Genomic DNA, 15,474 nt, shown 5'->3' with positions numbered 1-15,474 from the left:
CACCAGCAAACCACCTGCCATGCAATGCATTGACAGCAGCAATGGCTGCAGCAATTGATGGGCACTTCACATACACATTGCCCTAAAATATAACAACAACAAAAAATGTAAGGGCATACAACAGGGATTTCAATAGGTTTATTCACACTGTAGAAAAACTCACTGCTCTCTATATATTGTTTCACTGGCTAGTATGTACAGCTAGAATTTTACTGAAAATGATTCATTCTCCCAAAGACTTGCCCTGTACTATTTTTTTCTCTATGATTTAAAAACTGATGAAGAATGAATCAAGATACCAGGATTTCATGGCAAGACTTCAATAATAACCAGCAACACTGCTAATGGCCTGGTCTAATAATTATTCTTCAAAGTATCTTCATTTTACAGGGTATATATTTAGTTGGTATGTTAAAACTTCAGGAGAAAAAAAAAAAAAACTAAGAGATTATAATATGACCCAAGTATCGGTGAAGATTAAGACAAAGAGAGTAACAACATCGTATCTTTGCTTACTAAAAACATCAGAATACCTGAGCTGAATTTTTGTCAACGTAAATATGAATAACTCCTCCATGTTTATTACATTCTTCAATCACATCATCCTTAATCTCTGTATCCCATCCAACTTCTTCTTCTCTGTAAGACAGTATAAAGTTTAATTAGATACTGCTCAAACTTACAAAATGTTATGTATATTCTCATCTATGTAGTTTTTTAAAAAATATGCATTCTTTTTAATGTAAAAAGGCATAGATATAAGCAGATGTAGGGTACTGAAGGAAATCAAATAAAATTAAGATATAAAACATTTCTAACCCAAACTTATAAATTTTAACACTAATATTTGACATCTTTCAAATGATACTTATACTAATAGTTTATCACCATTTCACAGACAAAGCTAACAATACAAGAATCCAAGCTCTTTCAATAGTAAACCATGAACTAATATAAATGCAAACAGTATGTTATAAATTATTAAAGTTACTGTATGATTAATGTTTTAACGAATAGTTGGTTTATCAAATTAACTGAACAAAAAACATACTTATATTAGAATATAAGCATGATTTATAAAACCAACAAGATGTGTGGATTGATTAAATGAATGGCATTCTAAAATCACTGACTGGGGAGTAGAAAAGAAATACTCCAAATTCACAGCAAGTACTAATCAAAAGAAGGAAACCTGAAAAGATACTTTTCTTCTATTAGACATTTTGAAGTAAGCTTAAAATTTCAAAGCAAAAAACTGGTAGAGAGTAAAATGATGATCGAAATAAAAACTAATAGAAGCTTCATATAAAACCACTTAGATATAAATGGAAAACATAAAAATCTGTATAGCTTTGAATTCAATTCCCATCTTACAGAGCCAAAGGAAATAATTAGAAATGTGCATTAAAATTGTACTAAGAGAATCAGGTATCCCATTTTAGTTGCCAGAAAACCGAGGCAACCTATATTTGAAATAGCTGATCTTGAAAAAGTTGGGACTTTTATTTTTAGAAAGGTAATTAAACTTTAAATGTAACCAAAATTCAATTATATGCATATCAATACAAATCAATCCAGAAAGGCAGAAGAGGATCAAAACTGTTTGAACTATGAAATATATCAAAATACCCTAAGTGTTAACTTAGTCAAGTTAAATATTAAAGCTTTCAAAATATACCCTTTTGAACTTGACCAAAGTTTATTACTTACGTTTGAGGGTTAAACATGTTAGAGAGTTGAAAACATTGTGTTGCGAGAGGTTGAACAGAGGCAGCTGCAGCTAAAGCTGAAGCTAAAAAAAAAAAGAGAAAGAAATTAGTTTCATGGAAAAGGCATCAGAATAGCAACACCAAAACAGTAAACCCAAAACCTGAAACTAGGGTAGTCAAGTCAGCCACTTCACTAATTTATTTAATAATGCGATCAAAGTACGCAATGGTACCCCATTTTAGTTGCCAGAAAACCGGGGCAACCTATTTGAAATAGCCGATCTTGAGCAAAGTTGGGAGTTTTATTTTTAGAAGGGTAATTAAACTTTACATGCAACTAAAATTCAATTACACAAATATCGACACAAATCAATCCAGATAGCAAAGGATAAAATATAAGGATGATTTTGTAGGGCTGGAGTTTATACCCTGAGAAGCAGGGGATGATGAAAACACATCTTTAAAATGAAAAATAAATCTATACCCTACTGTATTTCTTAGGTTTCTGCCCATAGTTACACATTTCTAAAAACATATAAACAGTATAATAGGATTAAGTTTTAAAAATACGATGCATAAAACCATCCAAGGATTGAGATTTAATATCCTAGGATTATAAAGCCTATTATAAAATCAAATTAGTGTTTTAAAAATTAGGTCTGTTTTAGAGTAAGAAACATTAAAAAGAATAGACTATACAATTATTCACTATTATAAATAAAATAACTACTGGACACTTAATATTTAGGGCAACATTTAAAACTCATGTTGATTTTAAGCTTGAAGTGAGCATTTTTCAAGACAGCTTCTCCATTGTTTTTGTGATTTACAAAACATTACCAGTAGCTGTTATACAACTCACTCACCGTAATCATAACATTTGACCAAATTTCATTCCAATACATAACAAACAAAGCTAAGGATAAAACAGTGCATTAGAAATTATGGTAATTAAACGGTCACCCAAGGAAGAATCCACTGAATAAAAATTATGGCTATGCATGAAATACATCATAAAAAATGATTGTGACAAAATTACAAATGCTTTTTGCTTATTTTTCACTTCAATCGTTTTCTTTAAGCTTTATATTAAAATAAAAATGCCAAACTAAAAGATGTCAAATACTGTTGAGGAAAGTTAATGCAACCGTGCTTGTGTTCCAATTAAAAAATGAAGTCCACTGTGTACCTTATCATAAACACATGGAAGTATGCTTGGAAAAAAAAAACTAGGTCATTACAAAACAAATGACTTTATTTTTCCACTTTCTCAAATTAACTATAATATACTATGAATAATGAAAAATATTTAGAATATGTATGATAGAAATATTCCGGCTTAACCTAGATAAATGCAGAACACAATGAATTCAGCATAGAAATATAGTTAATAGGAAAACCCACTAATTCCTTTTAAAATGTTAGGAAAAAAAGGATTGAGTACAATTGTCCCATTTGCTGGAAAATCACACATTTAATTCCTAATTCTCAAGTAACATGGAAGACCTTTCTAATACATTAATAGAATCATTTCCCTAAATGACTAAATATACCCTATAAAAGATGGATACGAATTTGTTCAATAGCAAACTGCTCTATCAAATGGCAGGTGTTTACATAGCAATTAAAAACAAGAAAAAAAATCACCTACTTTATATATTTTTCCAATCTCTGATATCTGCATGCAATTTAATATAGGTAATTTTCTTATTATTTGTACTACTGGAGTTAAGAGTCAGTTTTTCCTAATCTTATATTAAGTTCACAGACTCTTCTGTTCTGAAAGATTTGTCTATTAAAATGACAAATTTAATTTTCTGACCTCTACATAAAACTTACTAACAATCAAAACACAAAAATAAGCATACGAGGCTGACAATAATTCTAAGCAAGCTAAAGCAAAAAAATACACATTTTAATTTTTTAATCTATGCAACTGTAATATTTTGAACTAGGCCTTCTGAAACATTACCAGAGAGCTTACTGTATATATATCATTATGCCATTCTGCCAAAATTGGGTCCAAAATACAAACTACAATAATATAATATAAACAACTATGTCTTGCTACACATACCTATTTCAAAGACAAATAAAAAACTCAACTCACCTTCAGTCTGTTGGGAAAGTCTTGTTTGCAAATCTATAACAAAAGAGAATTCTACAGCTCAGTGCAGGAACAATGAAGAGCCTCAACTAACAGGGTAAATGTCAGGAAAGCATTAATAAAAGTGGACTACAGTAGCAGGGTTTATGAAAATGAAGTTTTATAGTAAAACCTGGCAGCCAAACCTCCTTCCCCATTCCTCATTGACAAGGCTTTGGGGCCTTATTTCCTCCTGTCCTAGAAAACTTACTTATGCCTCTCTCTTCCTATTCCTGGTACTCTTCCACATCGCAAATGCATTCCACTATACTACTCTGCACACGGGAATAATGGGAAATGGGGAAAGGGAAGCACACCGGTCAGAAAATACATGAAAACCCTGATCTTGAGAATTCAATTCCAAGTACTTGGGATATTCAACTATTTATTGTTCTATCAGTGACAATAAGCATTTTAAACTTTCGAAAGTTTATTAAAAACAGTAATCCCTGCACTAGTACACATCAAACAGGTGTAAACACTTTCACTAACTATTAATTCAATAGTAGGAATATCACTAGTGGCTAAGTCACCATTCTAATTATATGTATATACATCATTTTTAAAGTGATTTTAAGATTCGATTAGTCAAGTCCAGCCCAGGTGACAGTTATACTAGGGTCTGGTATCATGGCCTAGCCTGGAAATATAATGAGGCAGGAAAAATCTAATCAGGTTTACCATAATCTATGAAGTACAAGAAAACTTAATAAGCATCTGGTCAGTATTAAAAATAAACAGAATGGGAATTTTTACCAACATATTTCCTCATATAATCAACACTATACACTGAAAAGAAGTTAAGTGAAAGCTGCTATGACGTCAAAATTGCAGCAAGTCTAAACAGTAAAGAAAACGCCAGTGTTGAAAAACTATCTTGAAGTTCAAAAGTTACAGAAATACACAATATAGAAATTGTTTAGATTCAGTACCTAATTCTCATTAACATATGATTCACCTGCAACACTTTATTACCATTTGGGATTCTTGCCGAGTACAGAAAATGATTATAAAACATGGTCAAAAATGAAAAGGGACCTGCGGCCCAAGTTATATTGGGATATAAGTATACCTGGGTCCTAGGTGCTCAAAATTGGCCTAAGAAATGTAACTGATGTATAGTGAAGGAACTTAAAGATATGGCCATAGGAACACTGTCAATAAACTTTAATTATAACAAAATTTGTCTTTTTTTCCTAATGGGGAAAAATGTATAGATATCAAAAATCCATGCTTTTTAAAGTGTATATAAATCCCTATCAAAATGTTAAAAGTTGTAAGTTAGAAAACAAAGCATGAGTTTCACAAAAGTAAAGATCCTATCTTATCATTTCCCTAAATGACTTAGGATTTCCCTAAATTATCTTAGGTGTAGATATTAGTGATGACCCACCCTTGGTTTTAAAAACAGCTTTAAAGGACTCAGGGGACAAGGGCCTCAATCACATGAACACTATTAATTTCAACAAGGAATGTATGAGCTTTTAATAATATCTGGAGAAAAATACCCAGTTACATAAATATTTACCTAAAAACTGAGTGGATTGTTAACTCAGCAATACAATTTATGCGAAGTGTAAGAAAACAAACTTTTAAATAATGTCAATAAACACTGACAAGGGGGAACATAACAAATACACAGATAATTAAATGGCTATTTTCAGCAACCCTTGTGGACATTTAGAATTTTAGTTAGATCACAGTAACATAAGCTACACAGTGAATGCGCCCAGGGAGGTGTGGTCATAGGAGAAATAATGGCTAAGAGTAGTAACACTAACACTGAAAAATCTTCACCTTCTTCAATTAGATCAAGATACTGTTTATGAAGATCAAATCAACGTATTTGATACAGCATCCAGAATATAACATAAGATTGTTTAGAAATCAATCATATGTCATGGCATCAAATCTCTGAAGGCAAGGAACAAACCTTGTTCACTAGCCTTTAGTGAATTACCTAGAAACATGGTAAACAATCAAACATTTTCTAAATTATTGAAAGAATAACCTGAACAATGGGAAGTAATACAAGGACAGCTTTCGGATTAAATAATTTTTAAACCACAGATGGATTTATTTGTGGAAGTGACGGGTTTCTTCTAATATCTTCAATTATAGCAAGTGGTATCTATGACTACATCACTATAAAGAAATTGTCTAATAGTTGTTGAAAAAGTGAAAATTAAAGGTAACAATGGTCATGATTTTTCTTCTCAAAAGGATTCACTTGGCATGGTTTTATCAGAAATTTTAGAGATTGTATCTGTCAGATTGCAAAATAAATCATTCAATTTGACAGAAGCACAGGAAACTAAAGGCAGATTTCCTAAAGGTATTCAGAAATGTATGGATATCCACTACGGTGAAGCCCCCATCTATAAATAATAAAGAATAATGTAAAAGCAGAAATGATCCTCTCCACTAATTAGATATAATAAACTTTCAATTTAAAAGGAAATCAAGCAACCACATGGGCCTTTTTATATATTCAGATGCAGTACCATCATAGCTCATATTTTTTACATATTGTCAGTTTCATTTTATAAATAAGATCAAAGGACCGATTCATAATAGAAATTGCCATACTTTCTTGGGATAAGTATTTCCTGTCATACATCCACAATACAAATGGTTCTTAGATGTTCTAAAAGCAAGTATTCGACATTTCAAAATTAAATGTTATCCTAGCTTCTAGTTATTGGATAAAATCAAGGTTTAGAAAAGAAAATCCATGTAATTAAAGTAAGTTGTAAAAGAGGAAAACAGTGTTTCACAAAGTGAACCCCTTGCTGCATAATTGTCACAAACTATCAATTCTCTCCACCCTTCATGCCCTCTCCAGGAACTTCGTTACCTATCACCATCTCAAAACAGTATGTACTATTTAGAAGAGCAGTTTAGGAGAGCTCGATTTAAAGGCCTCTTGTGGTTTCTTGAACTTAAACATTACAAAGAAACTTCTTTAAATCAATTATCAACTTTTGGTCTTTAATTAAAAGTGATGTATTTTAAAAAGGTCTTAACTTACAGCAATTTCAACTAAAAATTAGTGTGCAGGGTTCAATATTAATACCCTGACAACTTATTAGTTACTGGAAAATTCTGTTCTATATCTCCACTTCCTTACACAAACTCTTGAAATTTATAGGCCAGAAGTACTTGATGAATTGAATTCTCTGTAAGTCCTTTTAAATGCAAAAATTTGGCAAATTTTCGAATTAGGTGAAAAAACAATGACTTCAAATTAGAAAAGATTCAATTCCTACCTGCCACAGCACCAAATGCCAAAGAGCCACTCATTTGTAGAGCTTGCTGTGCTGCTGGTGGGATCTGCAAACCCGTACCTGTAAAAGAATAGGTCTTAAAGTCCTTACTATGTTAAAAGGAGAAAACCTAGTTTTCTGAGTGTTTACTACCAGTCACTTCACTAAAAGAAATTTCAAGTAGCATATAGTGTTAAGAACTGTAACTAAATTTATCGTGTGTGAAGATACAATTTTTACAGAAAGCAAAAGGAATCCTGTAACATATGCTATAGTACTCAAAATGCACCACTATCAAATAGATTCCTTTAGAACTTGAAAGCAAGGAATTTCCTTCCATCTATGAAACTATACACATGTGCTACCCAAGGATGTCAACTCCAAAATAAGAAACCATTTTCCATTTATTAGTCTACATGGTTCCCTTTCTCATTACCGTAACACATAATAAATCATTCACAACACTGAGAAAAACTTACCCTCTGCAAGTCTTGCCATTAATTGGAGACGACCAGTTGTTCCCAAATCAATTCCAGTCCTTTCCAGTTCATCACTGTCCAAAAATGAGCTAGCACTGGAAGCATCAGTACGTTCAGTAACATGGCCAACTTTCATTGGCCTTCCTGCTAGCTCAAATCCATTAAGTTGTTCCAAAGCCTTCTTGGCACATTCTGAATCAGAAAACTGTATAATTGAAAGAGGGATTAAAAAAAGTCCAGTGTATTAGTTTACGTATGTAACCAAGGTAAGGAAACATGTACTTGTTAAGTCTAGTAATAATATAATAAGCCCCGGTCTTACATTAAAGTAAGCCCCGGTCTTATATTAATTTTTGCTCCAAAAGACGCATGAGAGCTGATTGGCTAGGTCTTAGAAACAAAATGTTAGTGAGTAAACAGTTTTATAAGTAAGTTTTCTCCTTTCACCAGCACATATTAGGAAGATAAAATCCCTGCGACCAATAATAGATTCTATACCACTACAGAACAGGTTTAAATTTTATGGAACTTTGGATATTAAGACAGTTCTAAATTCTTGATTAAAACTGGGACCTATCTGTATCTTAAAATAAAAATGTTCCCAGGATCTTACAATGTTATAAGACCGTACATTTGAAAAATTGCTATTACGTTATCGGATTGTACCATGAAGTAATAGACAAAGAGTTTACTGTTAAAAGGGCAGGCACCTCTATTCACAATCATTCCAGCTGCCACCTCATACCCTAATCAGAAGCACTTTAAATAAGGCATCCCTGGTCACTGTGGTAAGTTGTGTTCATATAAAAAGAATTTTAGGTAAAATGGAATTACAAGAAACCTTCTTCATTCAACTAACGAGATTCTGTCATTAAGAGTCAGAAACTGAAGACATCATATCAAGTCCGACTTCAATTATATAGAGTTGGCTAAACAAATTGACGACATACAGGATAACAGTAAAACTGGTTAAACAAACTTTCACATTTAGGGGACACTTGTTGCTACTAGGAAATGGCTATTAACAGCAAGATTAATTTAAATATTAATCATTCTTCCTTCCTCGTTTCCAATAATTAATGAAGCTTTACTATGCTGCGTTTAAGTCATGTTTATCATAGTATTTCTTTACCGTAATAAATCCGTATCCCTTGGATCGACCTGTTTCACTATCCATCATGAGCTGTATACTTTCAATCTAAAAAAAATATATATATATATATTATAAATATGTGAAAAGGATGGGACAAATATTCCTCAAAACATGTTTAAAAAATCTCCTCTCCCCCTAAAAAATACTTGAAAACATACCATATCCCCTAAAGTCCCCCAAAATCTTCTAAAGGGCCTAGAAACTTCCTAAACAAGAAGTCACGCACTGGCGACCTGGAAGAAATCTCAACACTTAAGTCTTTTGGCTCTTTTGGCTCAAAAACACATCACAAAAACCTAAAGTCCTTTGTAAAATATAATTAGGAGTTAGAAACAAAATCAACGTCGTTGTTTCCTTTCCATTATGCTAACAACTGAAAATTAATTCTCAATACCAGACACAATAAATTGTGCCAAATGTTGAATATTCAAACATTGGATGTGGCTAATGAATGCACAACTCTGAATAAAAAGCAGTTAATTGTTCACTTTAAATTGGTGAACTATATGGTTTATGAATTACATCATACTATCCCAATAAAGCTATCCATACATAGAAAGCATGAAAAATTAAAACACAGCACCCATATATCATATTTCTTCATGTTCTGGTGGTTTCAGAAATGTATCTATCCATTTTGTATTGACTGACCAGTCCAAGCAATTATGATTTATGTACCAGTGTATGTGTGTATGTGTGTAATAAATAAAACACCCACAATCTCAACACCCTAAATTTACCATCATTGACACTTAAAACAGTTTAACAAAGGGGCTCAGTGGGGTAGGGTAGTGAAAGAAAGCAATAAAAAGAATATCCAAGGGCAATGAACATCAGTGAAGGTACAGCAAGAACCCAGATTTTTATTCATGACCACATCATGAATCTTTTAAACCAGAGCACAGCCTATTATTAACTCTTATTCTAAAACAAAACGTCTATTCTAAAATGAAGACTAACTGGACAGAAACAAAACAGTCTAATTATTCTTGAATTTAGTAGAGAAACCTCTCTACATACCACTAAAATTTTCAGTAAGAGCACCCCCCCCAAAAAAAAACACCAAGGGAAAAATATCTCTTGCTCCAAATGCACACAGTACATTTATCATGTTGATTTTTAAAAAACAATTGATTCTAATACTCATGCATTTCACTGTAGCATTGTATATTCAAATAATATCTTCTTTCAGGGAAACTATCTTAATCTAAGTCATCACAAAAACCTTACAGAAAGACTCTCCCCCATCTTAATGTTAATCTTAGAAACATGACAAAGGGGATATACAAAAATTATTATGCAGTTATATTTGGACCAAAACCTATCAAGGATCCATTGAAGAAATTGTGACTTACCCTTCCAAATGGCTCAAAGATTCCCCGAAGCATATCTTCAGTTATGTTAAAGTGTAATGAGCCCACATAAAGCCTCATAGGTCCAGCACTTCCCTTTTGCAGATTGTTTGCCATTGCTGCAGCTCTGTTTTTTTCTGCCTACAAATTAGGTAAGACAAAATGCACATCATGCAGCACTAAAACAAATCATTTTAAACAGTCATAAATCCCACTTTTACCTTAGGTTTGCTTAATGATGAAGTCAAAGGTTAGAGATGAAATTATGCTAAGTGTAACAGTCACACACAAAAGGACAAACATCGTGTAATTCCACTTACTGCTACTGTTATTAATGGCATTGAACTATACACATGTGATTAAAATACAAAATGTTTAAACAAAAATTGTTTTACTTAATGTGACTTTTTTACCACAATAAAAAGATTTTTAAAGTTTTAGACATATGCAAAAGTCATATATAGAGCAATCATACAATGCATTTCATACATAAAATGAAATCAATCATAAAACTACATTATGCCATCTGATGCATCCTGGTATCAGACATGCTAACGTAGAAAACAAGATTATTTCTTGGAATCATTAAATCCATTCATTATTCATTAATGTACTCTCAGATCAGTTACTCGAAGTACAGTACACAACTGTCATAAAGGGGCTCCTGTCAATATAAACCAAATTAAACCTTTCAGTTCAGCTGTCATTTATTCCAAAGCAAGTACTTATCAAAATCAATAGTTCTTAGTTTATATTCTAAAACAAGCTCCTTCATACAACAGACTGGCTACCTTAAATAGTATATCTCAACAGATTAAATGAAATCAACATGTAATTTGATGCTTCTCAGCCCTCTGTCAAGTCAGTCTACACAATATTAGGTTTGTCCTCATCTATTATAGGAAATGAACTGAGCAATGATTTTTCCCCATTTCCTAACAATTACTTTCCTATTGTTTACATACAATCAAGTGATAAATACCCAATGTTAACTATTCCTAAAATAGGACCTGTTACCAACTTTTAGAGGTGACAGAGCTAGTGAGTAATTTGATCATTACATAAGCTTGTTAGCAGTGAAGCTGCAACTTCAAGTCGGATCTGTTACAAAGCTTATGCATAAATTTATATTATGTTCACGTTTGATGAAGTAGCCAGATTACTTAGGAGTTATGGAGTGTTTATTTCAAGGGTTTGAAAAGCAACCAACATGACTATTCAGTCAGTGAATAGTATGAAAGCACGAACAGGTACTTTCGTATTATATATTTAATAGATTGATACATCCCAACTATCCACATCTAAGTGAACTAAAATATTAACGCCAAGTCTGTAGAGTATCAGCAAAGAGGAATTAAAACACAATTACAGTTATCTTAAATAGAAGATATTCTCAAAATTAGTTTGAAATATCTTCATTTCAAGAAATACTAGAACTGGAGCAGCCAGATGGCTCAGTTGCTTAGAGTGCAAGCTCTTAACAAGGTTACCAGTTCAACTCCTGCATAGGATGATGGGCTGTGCCTCTCGCAACTAGACTGAAAATGTTGACTGGACGAGGAGCTGAGATGCGCCCTCCACAACTAGACTGAAGGACAACGACTTAGACTTGGAGCTGATGGGTCCAAAAATGCACAGTTCCCCAATTAAAAAAAAAATGCTAAAACTACTCTTAACATTATATATCTTGCAAACATATTCAATTTATTAAAAATGAGAAAATCATTCCATTTGAAAGACTGGAAAGGGAAAACGTACTTAGATGCTTCTATCTCCAACTAAGAAATCATCAAAATCAATAAAATTCTAGACCAAGTTCTCAAGTCTTTCTATGAAATAGTATTTACAACTTCTATTAAAATGGAACAGGATGGGTCTGAGCATACATTATCATCAAAGTAATCAAAGCAAAGTGATCTTGAGAACATCTGACTTAAGGTAGTCAGTGGTGATTATGCAAAGTACATTGCACAACACTAAGCAACAGGTTTCCAGTGCTATGGATCATCAAATTCTTAAGGAAAAAAATTTACCTGTGATGCCTGTACTATGATTGGCACTCCTAAAACACGTTGGCCAGTTAATCCTATTGCTAGAGGCACTGAGCTTACATCAACAAACTCCACGTAAGCAATTCCCTTGGAACGTCTTGAATTTCTATCAGATATCATTCTCACATCTCGAACCTAAAAAGAAAACACTCATCACAAGGTTGTTTGTGCAATCATCCAGCATAAGCCATTATAGGTAATAATTTCAAAAAGGGACAAGAGACACATTACTGATGCAGCACAGAAGCCATTAAATTTTTTTTTAACAAGTAAATTTGTAGGCTGAATTCTATGATTTTTTTAAAAATTAAGTTTCAAGTGTACAAAACAATGTAATAGACATTTACACCCCACAAAGTGATAACCACCCCCCAATCTACTACCCCTGACATATATAGCTGTTACAATTCAATTGACTATTCCCTATGCTGTACTTCACACTCTATGACTATGTATTATAGTTGACATTCAGTATTCAGCTTCAGCCTCAGGTGTGCACTGCAGTGGCATGTACACTGTCCATAAAGTGGTCTCCCTATTAAGACAAATGCCCATCTAACATCCTACAAAATCTTTGTTACTGATTATATTCCCCAAATTTTCTTTCATATCCCCATGGCAATATTGTGGTTATTAATTTGTGCTTTCTAAGCGTGTCATCCTTGCGCAGGGGCCATGCTCCTCTTCTCCGTACTGTTCCAATTTTAGTATATGTGCTGCCTAAGCGAGCACCTACCTTCTATCTTGGTGAATACATGGTAACATTTATCAACTCCAATACTACTAAACTTTGAGGCAAAACAAATGTTACCAAAAATAAAGTCCCTAACTAAGTTCTACAAGATTTGGTGGTCAGGTGTCTTCTCACTCTATCTGCTATGCTAACAATTATTAAAATGTTTGCAATTTCCATTTATTTGATTGCCCTAAATAGGCTAAGATTACCTTTCCTACTGTAGAGAAAAACTCTTCCAGATCCCTTGGCCGAATTCTTGCTGCCAGCTGCATGCAGAAAACTGTCCTAGCATCTCTTTCCTCAGGAGTTAGATTATCAATAGGTTCCCTACCAGGAGTAAAAAAGGTAAAATTTGTAACTTACTCTTTTTAAAGTACATTTTTAGTAAACAAAATAAACTTAATCAAAACTAGTTTGTTAGTATCCCCAAGCCAGATTTATACAAAACATCCACAAAGTAATTCAACGTGACTCAATTCCTTGAACAGAATAATAGTATACTAAATGTTTCTTCTAATATTTCACAAGGTATCAGGACAAAAGTCCACTGGCCTCTCAATCGTACAAATGCTAATTTCTCCAGGATAATAAAAGGCCAATCAGAAGCCTGAGCATTTAGAAATAGTAACAAGAAATAACACCTGACAAGTCACAAATTAAACTAGTCCAAAGTTAGTAGAAATGATTTCCCACAACAAAACCATAAAGTGAAATTAAGTTTGATAATCACAAATGATAAACTTGAGAGTAAAACACCAAATGACAAAAACTATTTTATTCTAAGAATTGTTTTATTCAGCAAATTTATTCATTTATTTAACAAATTTAGATATATAAACAACCAGTAAGCTGGTTGTTTGTTAGAACAGATTTTTACTAAGACTGCAAATTAGTATCCAAAGAAATGTTTTTTGATGGATACAGAATACAGAGACAGTAACCATAAGCAAATCAAAAATAAAAAGCAGAAAATTAAATAGTGGGATTCAATTTATTCATTACTACAAATAGCCTTTCAAGTGCCCAAATAAGGGAGAAAAGTACAAAAGAGCACAATAGATGAAATTTAACTGCATAAATTTCAAGGAAAACAGAAGTGCATGTTAACAGTCTCTAATACAAAATATCATTAAGGTTAGGGTTCTAAGTGAATCCTTAAAGAAATAAGCATAAACATGCTCTTATCCACATTCTGGACATTCTCAGGAAGTACTTTTGAAATACTCCATCTATATCCCCTTGAGAAATCTACAAGTGATTTTAAACGTATTACTGTAAAACAGGCACAAGGCTGACCTAGATCCAGACGAGAATTAAAAGGAGTTTTTATAAAACTAAATATTAAAGAGTAAAAACATCAATATGTGTTACAAAGAGAGCTTTTAAAACCATTAAGGTTTTTACCAATTCCTAGAATCAGAATATACTAAATAACAGGATAGTGTCAAAGCTAAAAGTGCCCTTTAAGCAAGCCAGAAAGAACACCAGTAAACAACGCTACCATATGACAAAATGTTGCTTGAACCAAAATGGTAGATTAGACAGATTAAGCCTTATGTTTATTTAAAAGGAAAATAAACATTTAAGAATGTATTTGGATCAAATATCAAAAACCAGTCAATTTGGTTAAGACTCTGGAAATTAAATACTTTGCTTCAGGGAAGAGATTGGCAAAATGATAAAACTCATAATTGTTATAACTACTTTCCCACCTGAGGCCATTTCAATAACTCAAATTTACTAATTCCAAAGGTCAATTTATTGAAATGTATTTATACACTTATGTATAAATAAATGTATCTGTTACTATTAAAATTTTTTAATTATAAAAGGGAAATAAGATTACATGTAGTATCTGCACATTAAATGATTAATTAGTGCTCCACTCTTCATTATTATGAAATTAAAATGAAAGTTATTGAAAATTTACAATTACACTTTGATTTAACCGTACTAGTACTACAAAAGGAACCAAGACTTAATGGGGTCCAAATTGCACAGTATCATTAAATTTAGTTGTAGTATAAAAGCTAAAAGCTCTAAAGAAAGAAATAGGGACAACAGCTACCTCACAGGGCTCTTGTCTTTTCTGAATGGACTTTTGCTTCGGGAGCGTCGTCTGCTGCAAAGTTAAAAAGTTTCAGAAGTTACCCAAACAAGTACAACACATTAGTTCCTTGAAAAACAATTTAAACAATTCAGAAGTATGTTTAAAAACCTTAATTTGATGCTATGAGGCAACCCAATCTTTCCTCGGATGGCACTGTTAAATTTTGGTCCGGAGCTAAAAAGGAAACACAAAATTACACTAGTTACAGGTTTAGGGTCTTGCTAAGATCACATTCATGTGTTCTCCAGCAAGCTGAACATTGTTTAAGCCGTTTCTTTCCCACCTCAATTATGAAGAGGAAATAGGCTTTTTCTCTTAACTCTTTCCCAGGCAAACTGCTCTTACAGTTATCCATCCTGGATTACTGAGAGGTGCCAAAACCAAAGGTTACAGCCTCAAAATGTTTTAAATTCGGAAAATGCTCTTATTTTTAGTCTATGGTTTTGAAAAATTATACATTTATGAATACATT

The 15,474-nt window shown here is 32.6% G+C and overlaps 1 protein-coding gene across 13 annotated transcripts in view; it reads right to left on the bottom strand.

The window, feature by feature from the left end:
* The window catches only part of RBM39 (RNA binding motif protein 39), a 28,080-nt gene that overhangs the window by 2,727 nt on the left and 9,879 nt on the right, over nt 1-15,474 (bottom strand). For 6 of the 13 annotated variants that reach the window (XM_081033370.1, XM_081033375.1, XM_081033377.1 and 3 more), the window contains 12 exons: nt 15,111-15,176; nt 14,961-15,014; nt 13,102-13,219; nt 12,139-12,291; nt 10,109-10,246; nt 8,733-8,798; nt 7,601-7,805; nt 7,125-7,202; nt 3,820-3,870; nt 1,711-1,792; nt 534-639; nt 4-82 (listed from right to left, as the gene is read on the bottom strand). In XM_081033370.1, coding sequence (XP_080889496.1) covers nt 4-82; nt 534-639; nt 1,711-1,792; nt 3,820-3,870; nt 7,125-7,202; nt 7,601-7,805; nt 8,733-8,798; nt 10,109-10,246; nt 12,139-12,291; nt 13,102-13,219; nt 14,961-15,014; nt 15,111-15,176 — 1,196 coding nt within the window. The remainder of the gene's footprint in view (nt 1-3; nt 83-533; nt 640-1,710; nt 1,793-3,819; nt 3,871-7,124; nt 7,203-7,600; nt 7,806-8,732; nt 8,799-10,108; nt 10,247-12,138; nt 12,292-13,101; nt 13,220-14,960; nt 15,015-15,110; nt 15,177-15,474) is intronic. The other 7 variants (XM_081033379.1, XM_081033374.1, XM_081033380.1 and 4 more) reach the window with 3 other exon arrangements.

The sequence above is a fragment of the Rhinolophus hipposideros genome (assembly GCF_964194185.1).
Source record: "Rhinolophus hipposideros genome assembly, chromosome: 22".
NCBI lineage: Eukaryota > Metazoa > Chordata > Mammalia > Chiroptera > Rhinolophidae > Rhinolophus > Rhinolophus hipposideros.
The sequence above is the reverse complement of the archived record's forward strand: the minus strand, read 5'-3'. Positions and strand labels throughout refer to the sequence as shown.